Consider the following 23,807-nt stretch of genomic DNA (forward strand, 5'->3'; position numbering starts at 1 on the left):
TTGGCATTTTGGCAGAATAATTAGAAAGCTGATGGTTTCTCCTTCTCCGAAAACTTCCCAGACTAAACCCCAAGACAGACATCCAGAGCGTCCTAAATCTACTTTAAATTTCTCTCAGTGGCACTCAGGCTTTTAAAACTGACCCTGTAAATCTGGAAGGACACCGAACCGAGGAAACTCTGAGCATGCCACTTGACTTCCCAGTGCCTACAGGAAAGAAAATGAGTTATTTATTAATACCAATTAATTTGTTGCTTTAGCAAAGCCCTATGAAAACACATAGTGGTGGTTCTCACCAGGACTGCTAATTTGCACCAAAGCTTTACAGCTGCAAATCCCAGCTAATTCTTTCTTCCTGGGCTGTGCTGGGTCAGACAGCTTGTGCACGTTCATCCTCTCTTTGTGGTCCTGCTCAATGATTTGGCTGGTGTTTAAGAGATCCTTTGGCAGTATTTTACTGTGGTTCACGTTAAAGGGGAATGGTATTTTAAGTCACAAATACAGATTTTACTCTCTTCTGTTTTTCAGGAAGAAGTGTGACAAACAGTTTGGGGCGCAGAAATAACCAGCACAAGATGGAGTTGTGTGTCATCGAGGTTGGTATCCTTTGTTCTCCAGCACCCTGGTTTTTATTTACCCTCTCCTTCGAACTGTTTGCCTTCTCAAATCTGAGCAGGGTGTAGCGCTGGGATCCGCCTGAGACAGGGGAAAGCCTTGAGCTGTTCTTGGAGATACATGGAGCCTCCTGCTCTCCTCAGATGTTGGCTTTACTTATACCAACAATATTATTAATTTCATTTTTCACCAGCTTGCACATTTTACTTTGAGAACCCATCAGTTATCGCATCCCTGATTCCAGATTCATTCCTCGGTGTCTCAATGAAAAGGTCATCTATCACATATGGTTACAGAATCTGCAATAGGAAGATGGGAAAGAATGAGCTGTCCCTGAGGATGCTGGTCCCCCACCAGGCTGTGCTTCACCCTCTGGCCACTTATTCCTAACTGCCTAACTTCTCCCATTAATTGTGTTTGTTGGGTGTGTGGATCTTATTAGGAAGAGTCAGTGGGTCTGTAATTAAGAAAAGCTTGGGGCATTTCTTAGTACTTCGTACTCGTGTTCCTGCCTGTGATGTACAGACATTGACGATATTGATCCCAGGAACTCCCAGTCCAAGGACAGACAGGCGGACAGACTAAGGTCAGGGCACATGAAAACAAAGAGGGCTTTTCTGTACAGGTCAGTTTTATCCTGGGCGGCATCCCCAGCAGCGCGGGCAGCAGGGCGAGGGAGGGGGTCCTGCCCCTCTGCCCCGCTCTGTGAGACCCCCCTGCAGCGCCGCCTCCAGCTCGGGGCTCCTCAGCACGGGACAGACACGGGGCTGTTGGAGCGGGGCCAGAGGGGGCACAGAAATGCTCCGAGGGCTGGACCCCCTCTGCTGTGAGGAGAAGCTGGGAGAGCTGGGGTTGTTCAGCCTGGGGAAGGGAAGGCTCTGGGGGGACCTTATGGTGGCCTTTCAGTGCTGAAAGGGGGCTTAAAAGATGGGGACAGACTTTTTAGCAGGGCCTGTAGCGATAGTGTGTTGATTTTGGCACAGCTAGGACAAGAGGTAATGGTTTTAAGCTAAAAGAAGATAGATTCAGACTAGATAGAAGGAAGGAATTTTTTATGCTGAGGGTGGTGAAACCCTGTCCCAGGTTGCCCCGAGAGGTGGTCGATGCCCCATCCCTGGACACACTCAAGGCCAGGCTGGACGGGGCTCTTAGCGACCTGATCGAGTTGAAGATGTCCCTGCTCACTGCAGGGGGGTTGGACTAGATGTCCTTGAAACGTCCCTTCCAACCCAAACCTTTCTGTGATTCTGTTCTGTGATTCTATGATATACTTCACAGAGCAAGGGTGATATTTCCTAGGCAGAGCACTATGTGGGAGGTGTGAGCAGAGACCTGCCGGGCAGGCAGGATGGGAGCAGTGGCAGCAGACCTGCCCAGTCTGGGGTATGGGTGCAGGACTGGTCCTGCTAACCACATCCCGGTGCATAATGCTCCTTCCTTGCATTTGCAATGCAATTCCATGGCCTCTACCTCCTGTGCTGTGCACATGCCATCGGTGTCACCTCCCCGCACACTGCAGGTCCAGAACCTGACTGAGTCACGGGGTGACTGATGGCTGCGGGATGGGGTGGGAGCTGGAGGTGTGCTACAGGGCCCCGCATTCAGCGGATGCCTGCCGCAGCCTTGCCTGGCTGTGCCTGCCCATCATATGATCTTCTGAGCACCGGCATGTGACTGGGCCATGCATGCTGGAAAAGACCATCCAGAGCGGAGAGGCGAGGTTGGAGAGGGGGAGGGTGGCTCAGCTAGAGAGGATTAGTACGCGTGGGCAGATTGGGAAAGCGCTGAAAGAGGGGGCTTGTGTCAGAATTTTTGCAATAGCGAAGGGGGAGGTAGCTGGGTGATGAGAAGAGGAAGGAAAGGAGCGAGCCAGGAGGGATGGATGACCTCAGAGGTGACATTTGGGATCAAAGTGGGGAAGCCTGTGTCTTGTGGAGAGGAAGATGCTGCAATTGTCTGAACAGGAGCGAGCAGAAATGTGGGGGAAAATCTCCGACAGACTGGGAAGCAATGAACATGGAAACCATGCATTGGGATGATAAATCAAGATGCTGGAAGGGTTGCTACGGACATGAGGTTTGGAAGAGAGTAGATGTTCAGGCTGTAGCTTCTTGCCATGCCATGAGCAAAACCCTGTCTGCTGGCTGAAACTTTTGCACAGGTTGTGTTAACAGGCATCATCCAAGCTCATTTCCCAGGCTCTGAGCAGATCTCTGCCTTGGTTTAGAACAGAGAGGGCTACAGGGGTGACAAAGAGCGCTCCTGCCTGCAAGGACGATTCCTGCGCCTGGTTCCTTCATGCTGTGTCTGCCAGCGGGGAGGTAGAGGTGCCGAAGCCCCTGGAAGAGAAGAGCAGGTTTGACTGTGGTTTATCAGCTGGTCCAGAGGTGCTCTTGAACAAGGCAGCCACAGAAAGATGGAGCAGATAATAACAGAGAGGAGAAGACTTCTTTTTGATCCATTTGGTTAGGAGATGTAATGCGACAAGTGGATGGAATTTGAGGCTGTGTTTCATAGCACAGGGCACACTCAGCTTTAGAAGTATCGACAGGAGTCACAAATCAAAGAGCGTTGAGGTTAGAAGGGGCCAGTGGAGATCATCTAGAGCAACCCCCCTGCAGCTCAAAGCAGGGTCTGCCAGCGCTGGTTGCCCAGGATATTGTCCAGATGGTTTTTTTTACGACTTCCAAGGATGGAGACGCCACAACCTTTCTGGGCCACCTATTCCAGGGTTCAACCATCCTCACAGTAAAAAAAGTTTATCAAGGCAATATCCCTGTTTCCAGGGATATTTTTTTGTTTCATTAACCAAAAGCACATTTAAAGCAGTACTTCTTGGTTATGAGCTAGACAGGTTAGAGCAAACATTAAGCCCAGGATTTCATTTATCCCAAATAGTGTTCATGATCAGGCACTTAGACGATGTCTTTATTTACTGCCTTACTCATCAAGGCGATTGGCTGGTCCATTTCTGGCAATCAAAGCCGTGAACGAGCAGTCATAGACCTGTACAACCTGCGTAAATGGTTTGCTGGCAAGAAATACGCTTGAATAAACACAAACTTCAGCTACAGGGTTATTTAATCACAGAGGAAATTTCTTTTACCAGTGAGTCTCTCCTAGCTGGGCATGCAGGGGGTGGATGAACCTGTTGCTTTGGGACGCTATGCCAAAAAATGTTAAGTATTAAGACAATCTCACCAATTGCTGTGGGGTTTTTTTTTGTTTTGACCGCGCTACTGGCTAGTTGGTCACCAGCAGCGTGGAGTGCTGCGTCACGCTTCAGCAGTGGTGACGGTAAGGACAGATAATCAGCTGTCATGACGCTGAGCTCCCTTGGCTGTTTCCTCACCCCTGCACTAGGTACAGCACATACACGACAGAAACAAATAGTGTGTGTAGCTAACCTCTTCTTAGGTTAGCTACAGAACAAAAGAATTGCCTGTGTTTTAGAAGGACTCACAGGGAATCAAAAGCATTGCAGTTGTTAACATGTTTTAGGTAATACACTTATGACATGATGATTTTTATATGTACACATACCTACCTACATATACCCATACATATATATTAAAAAACCCTGTATTTTTAATATCTGTATCTAAATATATATATATGCTTAAGTAAGGAACTTTTACTCCCTGTGGAAGCACCTCTTCTTAAAAATCACAGGGAGGAATATAGGACATAATAAAGCTCTTCAAGTGACCAAGACAGTATTACTGATGCAGAGCAAAACTCCTATAGTGGCTCATCCTGCTGACGATGGTCAGTTCATCTTCTGGAGATGCATTTCCTCCTTTTCCAAGCCCACAGGTCTTGCTCCTGGGACTCACTGCCTGGGTCAGTAGATTTTAGGACACAGTTGTGGAGGGTCGCTTAGCTGGAGAACTCGCCTACTGCTGTTTTGCTGACTGTGGGAGGAAAAGGCAAACAACAGGAGCGAGCTCTGCCTCTGGAGGAACCACACATCTGGGAAGAGGAGTGCAGGAGTCCGTAGGCTGGTCAAGAGAGCGGAGTTCAGGGAAAGAAGGTGCAGGCAGCTGTCTGAAGGCTGGAAAGCTTCTGTGTTTCCAGCATTCAAGCTGGTTTCAATTTAAAATGTCTTTGTCTTCAAGATGTTCTGCTTAACCATTAGGACGAGCAACCCATTTGTAGGTAATTTTGTGAATGACAGTTAATATCCCCGCATAACCCTTGGGCTGCAGAAACTGGCTCTTTAAGATAAATGCCAAAAAAATCTACTACAGTTTGAGGAATTGGCTTCTGTTCCTGTGCAATGAACAGGTCAAAACCCCTTCCTATAGCACAGTGGACAAGTGGTACGTTTTAGCAAGACAGAGTTAAGCTTGGCCAGCCAGACGCAATGGCTCTATCTGTCATGTGAATTTCAACAGAGACCATCCTGTTGCTCCATCTGCCCCTCTGTTAAAAATTACTGTTCCCAAGCAGGGCAGCAGAGGCAGACATGTGCCTGAGCTGACAGTCAGGCACTCGAACTGCAACAGAGTAGGGGCTAAAAGAAATGCCTTGGCCTTTGAACTGGCTGGCTGAGGGCAGGCAAAAGTTTCCTCTGTCATATCTTCTGTGGCAGTGGTTGAACTCTAGCAGAGCTGCTGGAAGGTAAGCAGGGGAGTCCTACGGCTGGAAGTGAGCTCTCTTTTTGGCACTGAGCAGCCATGCCTTTGGCTCCTGTCCTGCTGAGAAATCATAGCCCTGGCCATGAGTCTCGGAGCTCACCTCTCCCTCTGGCCAGGAGAGTCAATGGCTACCAAAGGCATTGACTGATTGTCACTTAGGATGACATTTGGCTTGGCAATTCCAGTAGGACCGATAAGGCCGCTTGTTTATTCACAGCTAAATCCACAAAAGGACTTTACAGAATCCCAGAATGCCGGGGGTTGGAAGGGCCCTCTGGAGCTCATCCCGTCCCACCCCCTGCTGGAGCAGGCACACCCAGAGCAGGGGCACAGGGCCGCGTCCAGGTGGGGGGTGAATGTGTCCAGGGAAGGGACCCCACAGCCTCTCTGGGCAGCCTGTGCCCCTGCTCTGGCACCCGCACAGCAAAGGGGTTTGTCCTCATGTTCAGGGGGAACTTCCCGTGTTCCAGCTTGTGCCCGTGGCCCCTTGGCCTGGCGTTGGGCACCACTGAAAAGAGCCTGGCCCCATCGCCCTGACACCCACCCTTCAGCTATTTATAGGCATCGATGAGATCCCCCCTCAGGCTTCTCTTCTCCAGGCTGAACAAGCCCAGGTCTCTCAGCCTTTCCTCACCAGGGAGATGCTCCAGCCCCTGATCCCCTTGGCAGCTCTGCGCTGGCCTTGTTCCAGCAGTTCCCTGCCCTTCTTGGACTGGGGGGCCCAGACCTGGCCGCAGCCCTGCAGGTGTGGCCTCACTGGGGCAGAGCAGAGGGGGAGGAGAACCTCCCTCGCCCTGCTGGCCACGCTCCTTTCCATGCCCCCCAGGGCACCGCTGGCCCCCTTGGCCCCAAGGGCCCGGTGCTGGCTCAGGGTCACCTGGCTGCCCCCCAGCACCCCCAGGGCCTCTCAGCAGAGCCGCTCTCCAGCAGGTCACCCCCAACGTATACCATAGACCCCTTCCAGCCCCAAGAACACATCCAGAGGAGAGGTGTGAAGCCGACACATCGCTGGCTGCTCAGCAGAAAACCTGCAGCAGGAAGGGTGGGACCATCTTTGCCATAGAATATCCTCTGGCCTCCTGGTTAGGATGCGGCTTTGAAAAATCTCAAGGGAAGGAAATATAAAAGTGGGTCTCACATGTCCTGGGAGTGTGCTATGGCCACCATGCCACTGGCTTAAGATGGGCACTACTGCTTTCAGCAGGTTCCTACCTCAGGAGATGGTAGAAACCTTTGCTGCCTTTATGATGAGTTCTTTCCGGGAGAATGCTACCAGCAGGACCTTCCAAAGCACAAAGCAGAGGAACTGTTCAGGTCTGAACACAGCCTGATCTTTGCTTTCAACACTGCTGGGAGAGTGAGGTCTTCCTGGGCATGCACAGCACAATCTCCAGGGCTGGGTGGTATGGGCAGAGGCGCTAAGAGGGATGGCACCAGGGGAGCTGAAGGTAAAATCCTATGGAGTTGAGATTTCAGTAGGATTAGGAGGCAGCTGCCTCCTACACAGGAGTTTTCAGGAACATGATTTTGGACTTATGTGCCTAAATTTTCTGCTTAGGATCCAAAAGTTTGTTTCTAGTCAGCTCATGCAAGCTAGATATCCAAAGCAGCACGTGCACTGGGGGAACAAGGTAAATCTAGATTGGATGTTAGGACAAATTTGTTTACTGAACGAGTGGTCAGACATTGGAACAGACTGCCCAGAGAGGTGGTAGACTTGCCATCCCTGGAGGTATTTAAAAGACATGTAGATGTGGCGCTTCAGGGCATAGTTTACAAGACGTGGTAGTGTTGGGTTGACGGTTGGACTTGATCCTAGAGGTCTTTTCCAACCTTTATGATTCTATGATTCTATCTCAACAAAGGCACATGCCCAGCTGCCTCAGCCCCAATCTCAGCACCAGATATGTGCTAGGCTGCCCCTGAGAGCAGTTGTTGTTTCCCAACAAAGATGAAAACATGCATATCGTTTTCCAACACCATCCGCAGAAGCTCCTACCTCTACACTTCCACCACTGCAAGCCCTCAGCAGCTGGTTGTAAACAGTTCCACATGTCGGGGAAACAGAAAAAGTGCCCTGTTTGTTTTGGATTCGATTGATGAACACAATGACCATGTGATAATTCCCACCATGTGTCAACTATTTCTGTTTCACACCTCTCTTCAAGCTTTCTCTGACTGTCTTGTTGCTTCTGTGCTCTGCTGCTGCAAAGAAGCAGCATGTGAAGGTGCTTTCCATTGAAAGGCTGATTTCTTCCACCAGAGGTACACAGAGGCAGGTGCAGAGGGGAGGGCAGAAAGGACCAAGGAGGAAAGGTGTATTCATGTGGTCTGTGAGAAGAGATCCCCACAGTACGGTGGGGAAGGCTATGGAAGTGTTTGAGGATGTCAGCTTTTGCTAGTTTTAATTTATTGCATCTGGAAACTTAGCCCTTTTGAAAATATTACAGTTCTTGTTCCATAGGAAGGAGAATTGAAACACTAAGGAAGTGTTGGAAGTCATCGCTGAGATCTCTTTTTACATATTTACTGTTTCCTCAAAGTCATGTGACCCCAGAGGGGGCACTTTTTCTCGTCTGTTTATTTTTCTCTAGTAATGCTTGACTTGGAAATGCTGTTATGCATATATTTCGACAGTGCTGATCCTTCTTCACATTACCACTGTTCTGAGATGGTTGTGTGTACTGAGGTGCAGAGGGGCTTCTAATCCCATGGACAATGATGGAAGTGCTAATTGGTGAAAATGCATCTCGAGTATCTCAAAGTAAGCATTTGCAACTGAAAGTTAGTGTGTGTCTTGTGAGAACGGGCTCCTAACTCTTTATTTTTTTTATGGGAACTTTGAGCATAAAAAGAAGAAATAATATTTGCCCGGATCCCAGCAGCTTTCCCCGCTTTGAGATTGGGGCTTAGAAGTTACTTGGAGACTTTGCAGAAAGCTTCTCCTTGAAAGCAAAGTAAAAGGCACTTTTTAAGGCAGGTAAATGGAGAGTTGTAGTCAAAACTAGAGCTTTGCAGTTTCCAGCCATGTAAATATTTGTGACAGTTCAAATATTTTCTTCTTCCCATCTGGGTGAAATCCTAGCTTCAAAGCTTTGGGGTTTTTTAGTGCTCAACAAGAGATCCAAAAATAGCCTCCTGCTCAGAGCATTTACACAGGCAGTAAGTTCTTGCTCTGCTTGTTTTGAAACACAGAGTTGAACCCAGACTCTTTCATGCCAGGACACCAGACTACTGGCTACTCAGGTAGATGTTTCTCTTTCTTCCCACTCTGTCCAACTTTTCTTGATGAGCCTTTTGCTGTAACAGGGTATCACTTTCAAGAAATATTTCAGGTTTATCAAACCGCTGCTTTGCCAAATTTCCCAAGCAGTTCTAGTTACAAGCGCAGCCTGAAATGGAAAAAAAAAAAAGCTTTTAACAAGTTAAGTCCTTGATTATTTTTTTTTAAATAATGTTGCAATAAATACCAGCGGCAATTCATAAACACGAGTCTCTTTGGTCTCATCTCTTGGATACATCTGCTATGCGATGTGCTCCTCTCTATTCTCATCCTGAAGTGCCATCTAGCTGCCGCCCTCGGGCTTGCTCTTTGGCCTAGTCTCAACACTGAGGGTTAATAAAATTGTGTCTTGGCTCTAATGTCAGTCTTGCCCGAATAAAAGAGGTCTCTTCCCCGGACAGCAAGGGACCTGCTGGGGCTAACCCCTCAGGGCAGCGGGCCCAGTGCCGTTTTGGGGAGGTATGCTTTGGGGAGCCCTGCACAGGTGCTTGCTTGCTTGCACCCACGCTCCTGCACACAGACACGAGGAAGCTCAGTTTTGGGGTCAGTCTTGTTTAATATTGTTATTGGTGATCTGGATGAGGGGATTGAGTGCACTCTCAGTATGTTTGTGATGACACTGAGTTGGGCAGGAGTGTCGATCTGCTCGAGGGCAGGAAGGCTCTGCAGAGGGACCTGGACAGGCTGGATTGATGGGCTGATGTTTTTACTGGCTAATAAATTGTCTACATATTGTACTAAGACTGAACTCCCAGGTAACTCTATATCTTCCAAATCTTTCTTCAGTATTTGAGAGAATATGATAGAGGACTCAATAAGCCCTTGTGGAAGGTGTGTCCAAGGTTCTTGAACTCTACCATTTCATGGTCACTGCAGCCAAGGCTGCATTTGAGCTTCATATTCACCACCAGCCTCTCCTTGTTGGTGAGAACACAAGGTCCAGCATAGCACCTCTCCTTGTTGGCTCCTCTATCACTTGGAGAAGGAAGTTATCATCAATGCATTCCAGATTGCTTGCGTCCTGCTGTGTTGTCCCTCCAACAGATATCGGGGTGGTTGAAGTCCCCAATGAGGACCAAGGCTTGTGAACATGAGGCTATTCCTATCTATCTATAGAGGGCATCATCTGCTAAGTCTTCCTGGTCAGGTGGTGTCCTGGTTTCAGCTGGGATAGAGTTAATTTTCTTCGTAGTAGCTAATATAGGGCTATGTTTTGGATTTGTGCTGGAAACAGTGGTGATAATGTGGAGATGTTTTAGTTGTTGCTAAGTAGTACTTACACTGGTCAAGGACTTTTTCAGCTCCCCGTGCTCTGCCAGGTGCACAAGAAGCTGGGAGGGGGACACAGCCAGGACAGCTGACCCAAACTGACCAACGGGATATTCCATACCATGTGATGTCATGCTCAGTATATAAAGCTGGGGGAAGAATAAGGAAGGGATGATGATGATGATGATGATGTTCAGAGTGATGGTGTTTTTCTTCCCAAGTAACCGTTACGTGTGATGGAGCCCTGCTTTCCTGGGGATGGCTGAGCACCTGCTTGCCCATGGGAAGGAAGGAATGAATGCCTTGTTTTGCTTTGCTTGCACGCACGGCTTTTGCTTTACCTACTAAACTGTCTTTATGACAAACCATGAGTTTCCTCACTTTTACTCTTTCGATTAGTATGGGACTATGTTTTGGATTTTTGCTGGAAACAGTGATGATTATGACAAACCATAAGTTGTCTGTCAGCAACTCATCCAGCCCCAGGCAGAGCTCCATGCACTCCAGATGGTCACTGACATAGAGGGCGACATTCCCTCCTCATCTCCCCTGCCCATCCTTCCTAAAGAGCCTGTATCCTTCCATTGCAACACACCAGTCATAGGCGCCATCCCACCACATCTCCATGATGCCAATAAGATCATAGCCATGCAGGCATGTACACATCTCTAACTCCTATTGTTTCTTCCCCATGCTACATGCATTTGCATAGAGTCATTTAAGTTGGGCCCCCAATTAAGCCGGCCTACTGGCTGGAGTGGCTGGAATTCCTTTGTGCTGCTCTTCAGGTGCTCTCCTGCTGTTCTGTGATCCTTCTCTAGGCTCTGGGCATCTATTGCTGGCACTGGCATCAAACTGGTAGGAGTGGGATGGCTTGAGGTTCCCCTCCCCCAGCAACTTTAGTTTAAAGCCCTCTTCACCAACTTGGCAAGCCTATGACCGAAGACACTCTTCCCCTTCTCTGACAGATGGACCCCATCAGCCCCCAGTAGACCAGGTTTCTCAAAGTGAGTCCCATGGTCTAAGTAGCCAATCCCCTGGCTGTGGCACCAGTCCTGTAACCATTTGTTGATTTGCCAGATTTGACTGGCCCTTTCAAACAACTTCCCTTTGACCGGGAGGATTGATTAAAAAAACACCCTGCACGTCCCTTACCACTGCTCCCAGGGCTCTGTAATCCTTCTTGATACTCCTCAGACTGCTCCTGGCTGTATTGGTGGTGCCCACATGAAACAACAGCTGCAGATAATAGACAGTGGACCGTATGAGGCTTGGTAGTCTCTTGGTGGCACCCGATACGAGCCTCTGGTAAGCAGCACGCCTCTCTAGAGAACGCGTCAGGTTGGCAAATGGGTGCGTCTGTATCTTTCAGAAGAGGGTCGCCTACTGCTATCACCTGCTGCCTTTTCTTAGTTCGGCTGGTGGTTATACGGGGAGCAGATCAGGCTGCCTTACTCAGCTCCAGCATCTCTCCTGGTGTGATGGGTGTTTCCTCTTCAGTTTGCAGAGCAGTGAAGCAGTTGTGCAAAGGCACCTCAAGCTTCGGGGGAAGTCTCTTCCTCCTGCTGGTTGTTGCTGTTGCAACCATCCATTCTTCTGCATTATTGGCCCCCCCTCCCTTCTGTGTCTGCCGGTGGGGGAGTTTTTGGCTGTGGGTCCACTGCAGACTGTGCTTGGAACCAGCTATCTAACCCCTTCTCATCCTCCCTGATGTTACACAGCCTTCTCACCACCTCCTGCAGCTCAGCCACCTGCTGCAGGAGGTCATCCACCTGGGCACACCTTTTGCAGACAGGTCTGCTGCCTGTCCCTGCCCCAGGAGAAAGCTCTAGGCACTTCCTGCAGTCTGAGGTCTCCCTTCAGCAGCTACATCTAGGTGGAGGCATCAGCCGTTGCTGGGGTAGATGGTGCAGACCCCCCAGCTGGAGCTGCAGCCTTTGCTCTCAGACAAGTGCCCACCATTCTGCCTTGAGGGTCAGGCAGGATGAGTGCCCTTGACCTGTGCAGATGGTCACAGAATGGTGCCTGGTTGCTGGGTTATGTGTACTTCAAGTTTCCCACTGGCCAGTGGAACGCCTCTCCTTTGAAGAGGCGCTCTCCCTGCACACCCTTCCACACAAACTGCTGCACCATACCCTACTTGCCTGTCCTACTCGCTAGCACTCCCTAGGGCTGCCTTTTGTGGGAGAGGGATGGTGGCGGGAGGGGTGGTGGTGGCAGCAGCCATTACTCCTTGTCCCATCCATGCCTCCTCAGCTGCTCTCTTGAGAGCTGCTGGATCCTGGCAGGTCTCTGCACTCCCCTGGGGTTTCCCAGGCTCAGGAAAGCCCCCTGTACACCATGATCCCCTGCTCCACTGTGGAATGGGCCTGCAGCAGAGCTGATTGCCTATGTGAGTTTTCAGCACAAATCCAAAACATAGTCCCATACTAGCTACTATGAAAAAAATTAACTCTATCCCAGCCAAAACCAGCACATTCTCCACCCCTTATTCCATACCATTTATGTCATGCTCAGTTCCCACACTATCCAATGCAACCTCATTAATCACCACCCCCTTCCTATCCTTTGATACAATACACAGATATAAATCCCTTAGTCTTTGGACAATCCCTGTAAAATGTCTGTAAAATGTCCACTGAGTTCATTCAGTCCATAACTTTGGGCTCCATCTGTTATGTTGGACACTCAGGACAGGAGAGGTGGTGTGTTGTGTGGAGTTACTGGGCACCAAAGCCAGCTCAGGTTGGGTCACTGCTGCACTTGCCCTGCTTCTTGAAAGGCTTGTCCTCCACTGGTTTGGGTGGTTCCTGCTGTAGTAATTCCTATACATGCAACTCAAGTCCCGGGTTACAACAATTTAAAGGTATTTCTATTACAGTCTCCACCCCGGACCCTTTGGACGAGACCATAGGGTTTAACATTGCAATGAACTCCTCCCCTTTCCCCTACTCCGGCTTGGACTTGCCCACAGACTGCAGTCCCTTAGGGGCATATCTGCTCTAAGTGGAGCCTTATCTATGAGCCATAGTCTCTCCAGGGGTCTAACTGCTGCAGCATAGACCTATCCACAGCCGCAGTCACTCTGAGGTGTGCCTGTGCCAGTGTGACCTTGCCCATGGGCCACAATTCCTCCAGTGTGGCCTTACCCACAGCTGCAGTCCCTCCAGAAGTAAACCTGCTCTGTTGTGGGCTTACCCATGGCCACGCACTTTGAGGTGCTCCAGCATGACCTCATGCACAGCCACTGATGCTTCACGGTGTACCTACTGCAGAATGGACATGTCCTTGGGCCACAATCCTTTCAGAGGTGTACTTGATGCAGCACAGACATAACCACAGCTGCAGATGCTTCAATATATACTTACTCTGGCATGGGCTTATCCACAGTCACAGAGGCTTCAGGGTGTCTTGCTCCCACATGGACTCATCCACAGGTCACAGTTCCTTTTGTCTCAAGGTCACTCTGGAGTTCCAGCCTGTCCAGTGCAGCAGCACAGAAACAGCAGCGGGGCCCTGGCCATCTGCCAGCCCAGGCGCATCGCCATGGCTGTTATCAGAGTGTTCCCAGGCCCGGCAGGGTAAGGTGATAAGCAGTACAGCAAGCAGCAAAAGGAAAAATCAGCCACTAACAAGCACTAGACTCTAATATACAGTAAGTCAGGCAAGCCCCAAGGCAAGCACAGAAGCTGACCAATTAATAGCTAAACAGCAATAACAGCTATAAGTTCCATCTAGCACATTCCAATCAAACCTGTCATTATCTCAAACCCTTCAAGCCCTATGTTGGGCACCAAAAAGGACTGTCATGGCTTAACCCCAGTCAGCAACCAAACCCCACACAGCCGCTCGCTCACTCCCCCCACAGTGGGATGGGGGAGAGAATCAGAAGAGTAAAATTGAAAAAACTTTGGGTTGAGATAAAGACAGTTTAATAGGTAAAGCAAAAGCCATGCATGCAAGCAAAGCAAACCAAGGAATTCATTCCCTCCTTCCCATGGGCGGGCGGGTGGGCAGGCAGGCAGGTGTTCAGCCATCCCCAGGAAAGCAGGGCTCCATCAAGCATAACAGCAACTTGGGAAGGAAACCACCATCACTCTGAACAACATCATCATCCCTTCCTTCTTCTTCTCCAGCTTTATATACTGAGCATGACGCCATATGATATGGAATACCCCGTTGGTCAGCTGTCCCGGCTGTGTCCCCTCCCAGCTTCTTGTGTACCCGGCAGAGCACGGGGAGCTGACAAAGTCCTTGACCAGTGTAAGCGCTACTTAGCAACAACTAAAACATCTCCACATTATCACCGCTGTTTCCAGCACAAATCCAAAACATAGCCCTATATTAGCTACTACGAAGAAAATTAACTCTATCCCAGCTGAAACCAGGACAGATGGGTATCAGTGGTAGAAATAATGTGAATAATTTTGCAAGTTCTACTTAAAAATATTACTACCTTTGACTGAAAAGCGTGGAGCATTATCTGGTCTGTCCTTAATTTAATATGTGAGCAATATACGTTCCTGGCTACTGGAATTTTTTGTTATATTTTGTAGACTTAGGATGATAATAGGCAATAGTGAGGAGCATGTTCATGCAAACTTTAAACTTTTCATTTCCTTAGTGCTTACTGTATTATTTTAATTTTATTTCTGCATATAGACGTGAACTTTCTTTTATCTTTTAGGAAAGCTCTGTGTTTTAATTGTTTGACTTAATTGGGCAATATCTCTTAAGAGACTTTGCACAAAACGATGGTTCTGAGGTAGGAGGCTCTTCCTGGAGCCTTTTTATTACATGACCCTTCAATAGTGCTTAGAGTTAAAGGCGGATATTTCTCTCTTCAGCTGTCATGGTTTTGGCTGGGATGGAGTTACTTTTCTTCACTGTATGTGGTGAGTTGTGTTTTGGATTTAGTACGAGAATGGTGTTGATGGCACACTGATGTTTTGGTTGTTGCTAAGTAATTGCTAATTAAGTGCTATGTGTTGCCAGGTGGTGCTTATACTGGTCAAGGACTTTTCAGGCTTCCTGTGCTGTGCTGGGGGTGTGGGAGGTTGGGGGGGGATGGGGCGTGGCCAGCTGATCTGGGTTGGCCGGGGGATATTCCATATCATATGATGTCATGCCCAGTATATTAACTGGGGGGAGTTGGCCAGGAAGGAACCAATTGTGGGCCAGGAAGGAACCAATTGTGGCTTGGGGTGAGTGAGTGAGTGAGTGAGTGAGTGAGTGAGTGAGTGAGTGAGTGAGTGAGTGAGTGAGTGAGTGAGTGAGTGAGTGAGTGAGTCAGTGAGTGAGTCAGTGAGTGAGTGAGTCAGTGAGTGAGTGAGTCAGTGAGTGAGTGAGTCAGTGAGTCCGCCCGCCCGCCCCCGCCCCCCTGGGGTTTTGCCTCTCTCTTTTTTTCTTTTCATAATATAAATATTATTATTACTGTTTTAATTATTAAACTGTTCTTATCTTAACCCATGAGTTGGTTGTTTGGTTTTTTCCTTACTTTTTGCTATTCTGATTCTCTCCCCCATCCCACTGGTGGGGGAGTGAGTGAGCGGCCGTGTGTTGCTTAGTTGCTGGCTGGGGCTAAACCACTATAGTCTCTTTTGTTGCCCAAGGTGGGGCTCCAAGGGTTTGAGATAATAGCTGCTGGTCACAGCATTGATTCATCTGTTCTCAATATTAGTTTATCTGATCTACACCATGCTCTTATTTTTCCAGTACATGTTGAAGATTTGTGTTGGGTTTCTGTAGTTTGCTGTGCTCTGCAGTGATTAGTGATGTTTTGCCTGGGAGATTTGTTATTAAAACACTGGCCTTGAGCTTTATTGGGTATCACCTCATGGAGACAATTAGCAATTATACCTCCTCTGAGAGGTTTTTTTACGGAGGTAATACAGAATGGTACCTTAGCTGCTATCTTCTATAGTGTCTCTTCCCTCACTACAACAACTTTTCAGTATCTTGAATATCCTTGGGGAGCTAAGATACTTCTTTTGGTATTGCTTGGGCATATTGTTTCAGTTTTGTCTAAGGTTAGAAAGCAATTTAAGAATATCATCCAGAGATCTGCCCCAAGGCTCGATAGCTATGGGTAGCAGGGTATGTGGGATAGTATGGGCAAATGCCTAAGACGGTTGGCACCCCTAATGCCTTGGGACTTCACGCCTGAACAAGAGCAGAATCCTGAAAAATTAGTAAAATATACGGAGAAAGTATGTTGTTACCCTGGGAACTCCAGAGAGGTACAAATCACTCCAATGTGCTGGGGCCTGGCCCATGTGTACACAGCCCTGCTCAACAGTATTCAGTGCTCCCAAGGGGAAGAGAAGGTCTCTGGATCTAAAAAGGCAAAGAGAAAGTGACAGGCACTGCAGCTGAACCAGGGAACCATCCTGTGCCAGTATCATTGCCCCTATACTGATACATTAAGTTGGCAAATATAAGAACCCTCTAAAACTCAATTTGTAGTTTTAGAAAGCAGGCATTCACTATTGTGGTGCCAGACACACAGGGGATTGCTCCACTTAGTGTGTGCGCCAGGTTGCTCTACTACAGAGGTTATATGCAATCAAAATATACATATTCATTAGATTTCTATGAAATTATCATATTCATACTATTCTTGAAACTCATTAATATATGCAAATGTCCTTAATGCATGTGCATTCATGTTCATTGGTGGTCTTCCAGGGTCCTCTGGTGGTTGTCGATAGTCTTCCTCACTGTGTCATCTGGTTGAACTCAGTCTCTGGGCATGCTCAGTTTGTTTTTGGCTTGGTTACACAATCCTTACTGATACTAAACTAGCTTATTCTAGCACATCTCCCTTATTTATTCTACTCAAGGATACAGTGTCTCCAGACTCCCTTCTATCTAATCACATATAGCAAGTTCTAAGACTATCCATTCACAAAGTCCTCCAAGTATTTCAAACTTAGCTATGTTGCTCCAATTGGAAGGGACCATATGTTCTTTTTGAAGTCAGTATCAGGTAACAATACACAAGATGAAATCTTGGAAGCTGTGCTGGTTTTGGATGGGATAGAATTAATCTTCACTGTGGCTGGTACAGTGCCGACGGCACATTGATGTTTTAGTTGTTGTTGTTAAGTAGTGGCTCAGTGTCGATAAATAGTGCCTATAGTAGTCAGGGAACTTTCCAGCTTCCCATGCTCTGCCATGTGGACAAGAGGCCAGGAGAGGAGGGGCTACAGCCAAGACAGCTGACCCCAACTGGCCAATGGGCTATTCCATACCATGTGATGCCATGACCAGTATATTAACCGGGGGAGTTGGCAAATAGTGGGAGTGGTTGTGGCTTGGGGATTGGTGGTGTCATGTGTTGTTTGTTTTGGTTGTTCATTCCCCCTTCCCTGGGTTTCACCTCTCTCTTTTTATTTTCCTTTTTATTATGTTGTTATTGTTTTAATTATTAAACTGTTCTTATCTCAACCCACAAGCTTTCTCACTTTTGATTCTCTCCCCATCCCACTGGTGGGGGAGTGAGTGAGTGGCTGTGTGGGCCTGAGTTGCTAGCTGAGGCTAAACCACAACAGAAGTGAAAGTCAACTTGTTTAGAGAGAGATGATAATAGTGCAGGGTCATTGTGACGAGAGGAGGAAGAAGAGGAAGATCTCATAAATGAGATGGAAACCACCTGATCCCTGTCCTTGAGTGAGCTGTGAGATATGCGTAAAAATTTCGACCGTTGTCTAGGTGAGCAAAGTGCCACCTGGCTGCTCTGATGCTGGGATAATGGGGCCAGTAGCCTGGAATTAGAGGGGAAGGAAGCCAAACCACTGGGATCCCTTTCTAGGTAAGGGGGCATTGACAAAGCAATTGGAAAAGGGACACAAGCCCTCAGCCTCTGGAGGCGACTCCTGTCCGGAGTGAAGGAAAGGTATCCCTTCAAAAAAGATGTTACATATCATCTAGGAAAATGGAAAATCATAGAGAAAGGTATCCAGTACCTGAGGGAATTAGCTGTGCTTGAGGTGATTTATGGTGACCTGGACAATGAACAGTCATCCAAAGATCCAGATGAAGCCAAGTGCACATGACCCACGTGGCAGAAATTTGTATGGAGCGTACCATCTTCGCATGCAAACTCATTGGCAGTGATGTCCTGGAAAGATGAAGAGGCACCAATGGTGGGGGATGTGATTGATAAACTCTGGGATTATGAAGAAAATCTCTCTTCCTCCCTCATCTCGGCTGTGGAGAGACTGTCCCAAGAGGTCCAGCAACTCAAAGAAGATATGTCCTACTCTCCACCTCTACGGACCAGTATCTCAGCCATTAGGATTAAGCGTCCTTTTGCTCAAGAGAGAGGATGCACACCATGGGCCACCCTATGGTTTTACCTGTGTGACCACGGAGAGGACATGATGAGGAGGTGGAATGGAAAACCTACCTCAACCGTAGAGGCACGGGTACATGAGCTACAAGGAAGAACAATCACGCAGGAGGGGTTCTTCCAGGAAAGCTGCTGCTCCAATTTCCAGTGAGCAAGTCCCCAGACAGAGGAGTAGAAGCGCTGATTTTATTTCTAAGTGTAATAGAGGGACTCCTGATTCACATTTACAAGAAGCAAGTAGAGAATACTACACTCAGGACTAGAGGGGCCCTGACTCCATCCAGGTGGAGGAAAGGGATAACTGGGTTTATTAGACTGTGTGGATCCGATGGCCTGGCACATCAGACACACAGGAGTATAAAGCTTTAGTGGACACCGGCGCACCTTAATGCCATCAAACTGTATATGGGCAGAACCCATCAGCATTGCTGGAGTGACAGGGGGATCCCAAGAGCTAACTGTATTGGAGACCGAAGTGAGCCTAACTGGGAATGAGTGGCAAAAGCACCCCATTGTGACTGGCCCAGAGGCTCCATGCATCCTTGGCATAGACTACCTCAGGAGAGGGTATTTCAAGGACCCAAAAGGGTACAGGTGGGCTTTTGGTGTAGCTGCCTTGGAGACGGAGGAAACTAAACAGCTGTCTACCTTGCCTGGTCTCTCAAAGGACCCTTCTGTTGTGGGGTTGCTGAGGGTCAAAGAACAACAGGTGCCGATCGCCACCACAACAGTGCACCGGCGGCAATATCGCACCAACCGAGACTCTCTGATCCCCATCCATAAACTCATTCATTAACTGGAAAGCCAAGGAGTGATCAGTAAGACCCCCTCACCCTTTAACAGTCCCATATGGCCAGTGCGGAAGTCTAATGGAGAGTGGAGGCTAACAGTAGACTATCGTGGCCTGAATTAAGTCACTCCACCATTGAGTGCTGCTGTGCCAGACATGCTAGAACTTCAGTACGAAGTGGAGTCACAGGCAGCCAAGTGGTATGCCACAATGGATATTGCTAATGCATTCTTCTCAATCCCTCTGGCAGCAGAGTGCAGGCCACGGTTTGCTTTCACTTGGAGGGGCATCCAGTACACCTGGAATCGACTGCCCCAGGGGTGGAAACACAGTCCTACCATTTGCCATGGACTGATTCAGCCTGTACTGGAACAGGGAGAAGCTCCAGAACACCTTCAATACATTGAAGACATCATCGTGTGGGGCAACACAGCAGAAGTAGTTTTTGAGAAAGGAAAGGAAATAGTCCAAATCCTTCTGAAAGCTGGTTTTGCCATAAAACAAAGTAAGGTCAAGGGACCCGCACAAGAGATCCAGTTCTTAGGAATCAAATGGCAAGATGGATGTCATCAGATTCCAATGGATGTGATTAGCAAGATAGCAGCCATGTCTCCACCAACTAGCAAAAAGGAAACACAAGCTTTCTTGGGCGTTGTGGGTTTTTGGAGAATGCATATTCCAAATTACAGTCTGATCGTAAGCCCTCTCGATCAAGTGACCCGGAAAAAGAATGACTTCAAATGGGCCCCTGAGCAACGACAAGCCTTTGAACAGATTAAACGAGAAATAGTTCATGCAGTAGCTCTTGGGCCAGTCCGGGCAGGAAAAGATATAAAAAATGTGCTCTACACTGCAGCCGGGGAGAATGGCCCTACCTGCGGCCTCTGGCAGAAAGCACATGGGGAGACCCGAGGTCGACCCCATGGGTTTTGGAGTCGGGGATACAGAGGGTCTGAAGCCCGCTATACTCCAACTGAAAAAGAGATACTGGCAACATATAAAGGGGTTCGAGCTGCTTCGGAAGAGGTTGATACTGAAGCACAGTAGATCCTGGCAACCCGACTGCCAGTGCTGGGCTGGATGTTCAAAGGAAAGGGCCCCTCTACACACCATGCAACTGATACTACATGGAGTAAATGGGTTGCCCAGATCACCCAGCGGGCTCAAGTAGGAAACCCCAGTCGCCCAGGAATCTTGGAAGTGATTATGGACTGGCCAGAAGGCAAAGACTTTGGAATATCACCAGAGGAGGAGGTGACACATGCTGAAGAAGCCCCACTGTATAACAAACTGCCAGAAGATGAAAAGCAGTATGCCCTGTTCACTGATGGGTCCTGTTGCCTTGTGGGAAAGCATCGGAGATGGAAGGCTGCTGTATGGAGTCCTACAGGACAAGTAACAGAAACTGCTGAAGGAGAAGCTGAATGGAGCCAGTTTGCAGAGGTAAAGGCCATCCAGCTGGCCTTAGACATCGCTGAACGGGAAAAGTGGCCAGTGCTCTGTCTCTATACTGACTCCTGGATGGTGGCAAATGCCCTGTGGGGCTGGCTGCAGCAGTGGAAGCAAAGCGACTGGCAGCGCAGAGGCAAACCCATCTGGGCCACCACATTGTGGCAAGATATTGCTGCCGGGGTAGAGAACCTGGTTGTAAAGGTACGGCATGTGGATGCTCACGTTCCCAAGAGTCGGGCCACTGAAGAACATCGAAACAACCAGCAGGTAGATCGGGCTGCCAAGATTGAAGTGGCTGAGGTGGATCTTGACTGGCAACATAAGGGTGAACTATTTCTAGCTCAGTGGGCCCATGACACCTCAGGCCATCAAGGGAGAGATGCAACACACAGGTGGGCTCGTGATCGAGGGGCGGACTTGACCGTGGGTGTTATTGCACAGGCTATCCACGAATGTGAAACGTGCGCTGCAATCCAGCAAGCGAAGCGGGTAAAGCCTCTGTGGTATGGGGGACGATGGCTGAAATATAAATATGGGGAGGCCTGGCAAATTGACTATATCACACTCCCACAAACCCGCCAAGGCAAGCGCCATGTGCTTACAATGGTAGAAACAACGACTGGCTGGCTGGAAACATATCCTGTCCCCCACGCCACTGCCCGGAACACTATCCTGGGTCTTGAGAAACAAGTCCTGTGGCGACATGCACCCCAGAGAGAATTGAGTCAGACAATGGGACTCATTTCCGAAATAACCTCATAGACAGCTGGGCCAAAGAGCGCGGCATTGAGTGGGTGTATCACATCCCCTATCACGCACCAGCCTCTGGGAAAATTGAACGGTACAATGGACTGTTAAAAACTACACTGAGAGCAATGGGGGGGTGGAACATTCAAGCACTGGGATACACATTTAGCAAAAGCCACATGGTTAGTCAACAAGAGGGGATCTGCCAATCGAGCTGGCCCTGCCCAGTCAGAACCCTTACGTACTGTGGAAGGGGATAGAGTCCCTGTAGTGGATGTAAAAAATATGCTGGGGAAACCACTCTGGGTTCTTCCTGCCTCAGGCAGAGGCAAACCCACTCGTGGGATTGCTTTTGCTCGAGGACCTGGGTGCACTTGGTGGGTGATGCGGGAGGATGGAGGAGTCTGATGTGTGCCTCAAGGGGATTTGATTTTGGGCGAAAACAGCCAATGAACTGAATGGCACAATGCAAACTGCTATATAATATTGTGTGTCACCTCTGTGTTGTATCAATGATATCACAGTAGAAATCTCCCAATTCATGGAAGATGAACTGTGAAACAAGCAAAGTGCAGCAGTGATGGAACGATGACTGACTCGGTATGCAGCAACCCAACGCCACACACACCATCTCTCCCACCCTGAAAGACTGATATGGCAGATGGAGCCCAGAGTCATGGACTGGGTGAACTCAATGGACATGTTAATGGACATTTTACAGGGAAGGTCCATAGACTAAGGGAATGATGTCTGTGTATTATGTTAAAGGATGGGAAGGGGAGGGGTGGTGGTTGGTACGGTTGTATTGGATGGTATGGGACCTGGGCATGGTGTAAATGGTATGGAATAAGGGGTGGAGAATGTGCTGGTTTTGGCTGAGAAGGGGTTAATTCTCCTCACTGTGGGGGTCGGCTACCTTTCCAGCTTCCCGCGCTCTGCCGCGTGGCGGGGGGGGCTGGGAGGGGCAGGGCCGTGGTGGGGGCGGCTGACCCCGACTGGCCAATGGCATGTTCATTCCATACGATGTGACAGCATGACCAGTATATTAAGGGGGGGCAGGTTGCGGCTCGGAAGCGGCGCGGCATCGGGTCGGCGGGTGGTGAGCGGCTGCGTCGTGTGCGGTTTGTTTCGGCGGTTCGTTCCCCCTCTCCCCTCCCTTCCCCCCTCCCCCGGGGCTTTGCGCCTCTCGTTGTTCTGCTTTACATTGCATTTCTGTTGTTGTTTCTTTTAATTTTAATTATTAAACTGTTCTTATCCCAACCCACAATCGTTACCCTTCTGATTCTCTCCCACATCTACCGGTGGGGGAGTGAGCGAGCGGCTGTGTGGGGCTGAGCTGCCGGCTAAACCACGACAGAAATAGAGGGGGACTGGGAAAGAATCAGTGTGTTTATTTTCGGGAGGAAGGACGTTGGAAAAATGAATGCCCAAAGCGCAAGAAGACTCCGCAGACCTTGATAGCTGAAACAGAGGTTGACTGGCGGGGACCTGGGGCATCTAACCTAGCAGATCTACCGGTTAAAGCTTGGGAGACAAATAAAAAAGGTAGAATTTGAGTAGTACAAGATTTAAGAGGAATATATGAGACTGTTAAAGATTTACACCCTGTGGTAGCTAATCCTTATACCTTACTTACTAAATTATGGGATAATCAAGTATGGTTTACAGTATTAGATTTAAAAGATGCATTGTTCTGTTTGCCTTTAGCCAAAGAAAGTAAAAATTTATTTGCATTTGAATGGGAAAGCCCTACCACTGGGAGGAAAAACCAGCTTACCTGGACAGTGTTACCCCAAGGTTTTAAAAATAGTGTAACAATCTTTGGAAATCAATTAGTACGAGAACTTGAAATGTGAGATCCTCCCTCCAGGAAAGGAGTCCTTTTACAGTATGTGGATGACTTATTAATAGCAACTGAAACAAAACCTGACTGTATACAATGGATTATCAGTTTGTTGAACTTTTTGGGACTAAATGGGTATCGAGTCTCTCAACAGAAAGCTCAGATGGTGCGGTAACAAGTAACCTACCTTGGATATGAATTACCTGGAGGGAAACGGGAATTAGGAACAGAAGGAAAAGAAGCCATCTGCAGAACCCCCCTCCCTCAGATGGTAAAAGAACCCAGGACCTTTTTGGGAATGACAGGTTGGTGCCGTTTATGGATTTATAGTTATGGAATAATAGTAAAACCTTTGTATGAATTTTTGAAAAAAAATCCCACTCGATTGGTCTGGTCCAAAGAAGCTCTAAATGCATTCAATACACTTAAAAAGGAACTAATGAAGGCCCCGGCCCTGGGCCTACCTGATGTGACTAAACCTTCTGGCTCTTTTCCCATGAAAGACAAGGTTTAGCTCTGGGACTCCCAGCTCAATGGCTAGGACCCTACAGAAGAGCTGTGGCCTGTTTTTCTAAACAGCTTGACGAAGTAAGCAAGGGGTGGCCAGGGTGCCTGCGAGCTGTGGCAGCTGTGGTCTTGAATATTCAGGAGGCCCGGAAATTCACCTTAGGCCAAAAGATCACAGTACTGGTTTCACACACAGTATCAGCTGTGTTGGAACAGAAAGGGAATCACTGGCTTTCCCCATCCCGATTTCTACAATACCAGGCCATTTTAATTGAACCAGATGATGTTACTATTGAAGTAACCAATGT

The 23,807-nt window shown here is 48.4% G+C and overlaps 1 protein-coding gene across 19 annotated transcripts in view; it reads left to right on the plus strand.

Annotated features, from left to right (window-relative positions):
* The window catches only part of DYM (dymeclin), an 88,997-nt gene that overhangs the window by 51,264 nt on the left and 13,926 nt on the right, over positions 1–23,807 (plus strand). For 4 of the 19 annotated variants that reach the window (XM_075077547.1, XM_075077536.1, XM_075077539.1 and 1 more), the window contains one exon: positions 529–596. In XM_075077547.1, the coding sequence (XP_074933648.1) occupies positions 529–565 (37 nt within the window). In that variant the 3' untranslated portion in view covers positions 566–596. Of the gene's footprint in view, positions 1–528; positions 23,298–23,807 lie in introns of those variants that run through there. The other 15 variants (XR_012657808.1, XR_012657804.1, XR_012657805.1 and 12 more) reach the window with 8 other exon arrangements.

The sequence above is a fragment of the Phalacrocorax aristotelis genome, chromosome W (assembly GCF_949628215.1).
Source record: "Phalacrocorax aristotelis chromosome W, bGulAri2.1, whole genome shotgun sequence".
Classification (NCBI taxonomy): domain Eukaryota; kingdom Metazoa; phylum Chordata; class Aves; order Suliformes; family Phalacrocoracidae; genus Phalacrocorax; species Phalacrocorax aristotelis.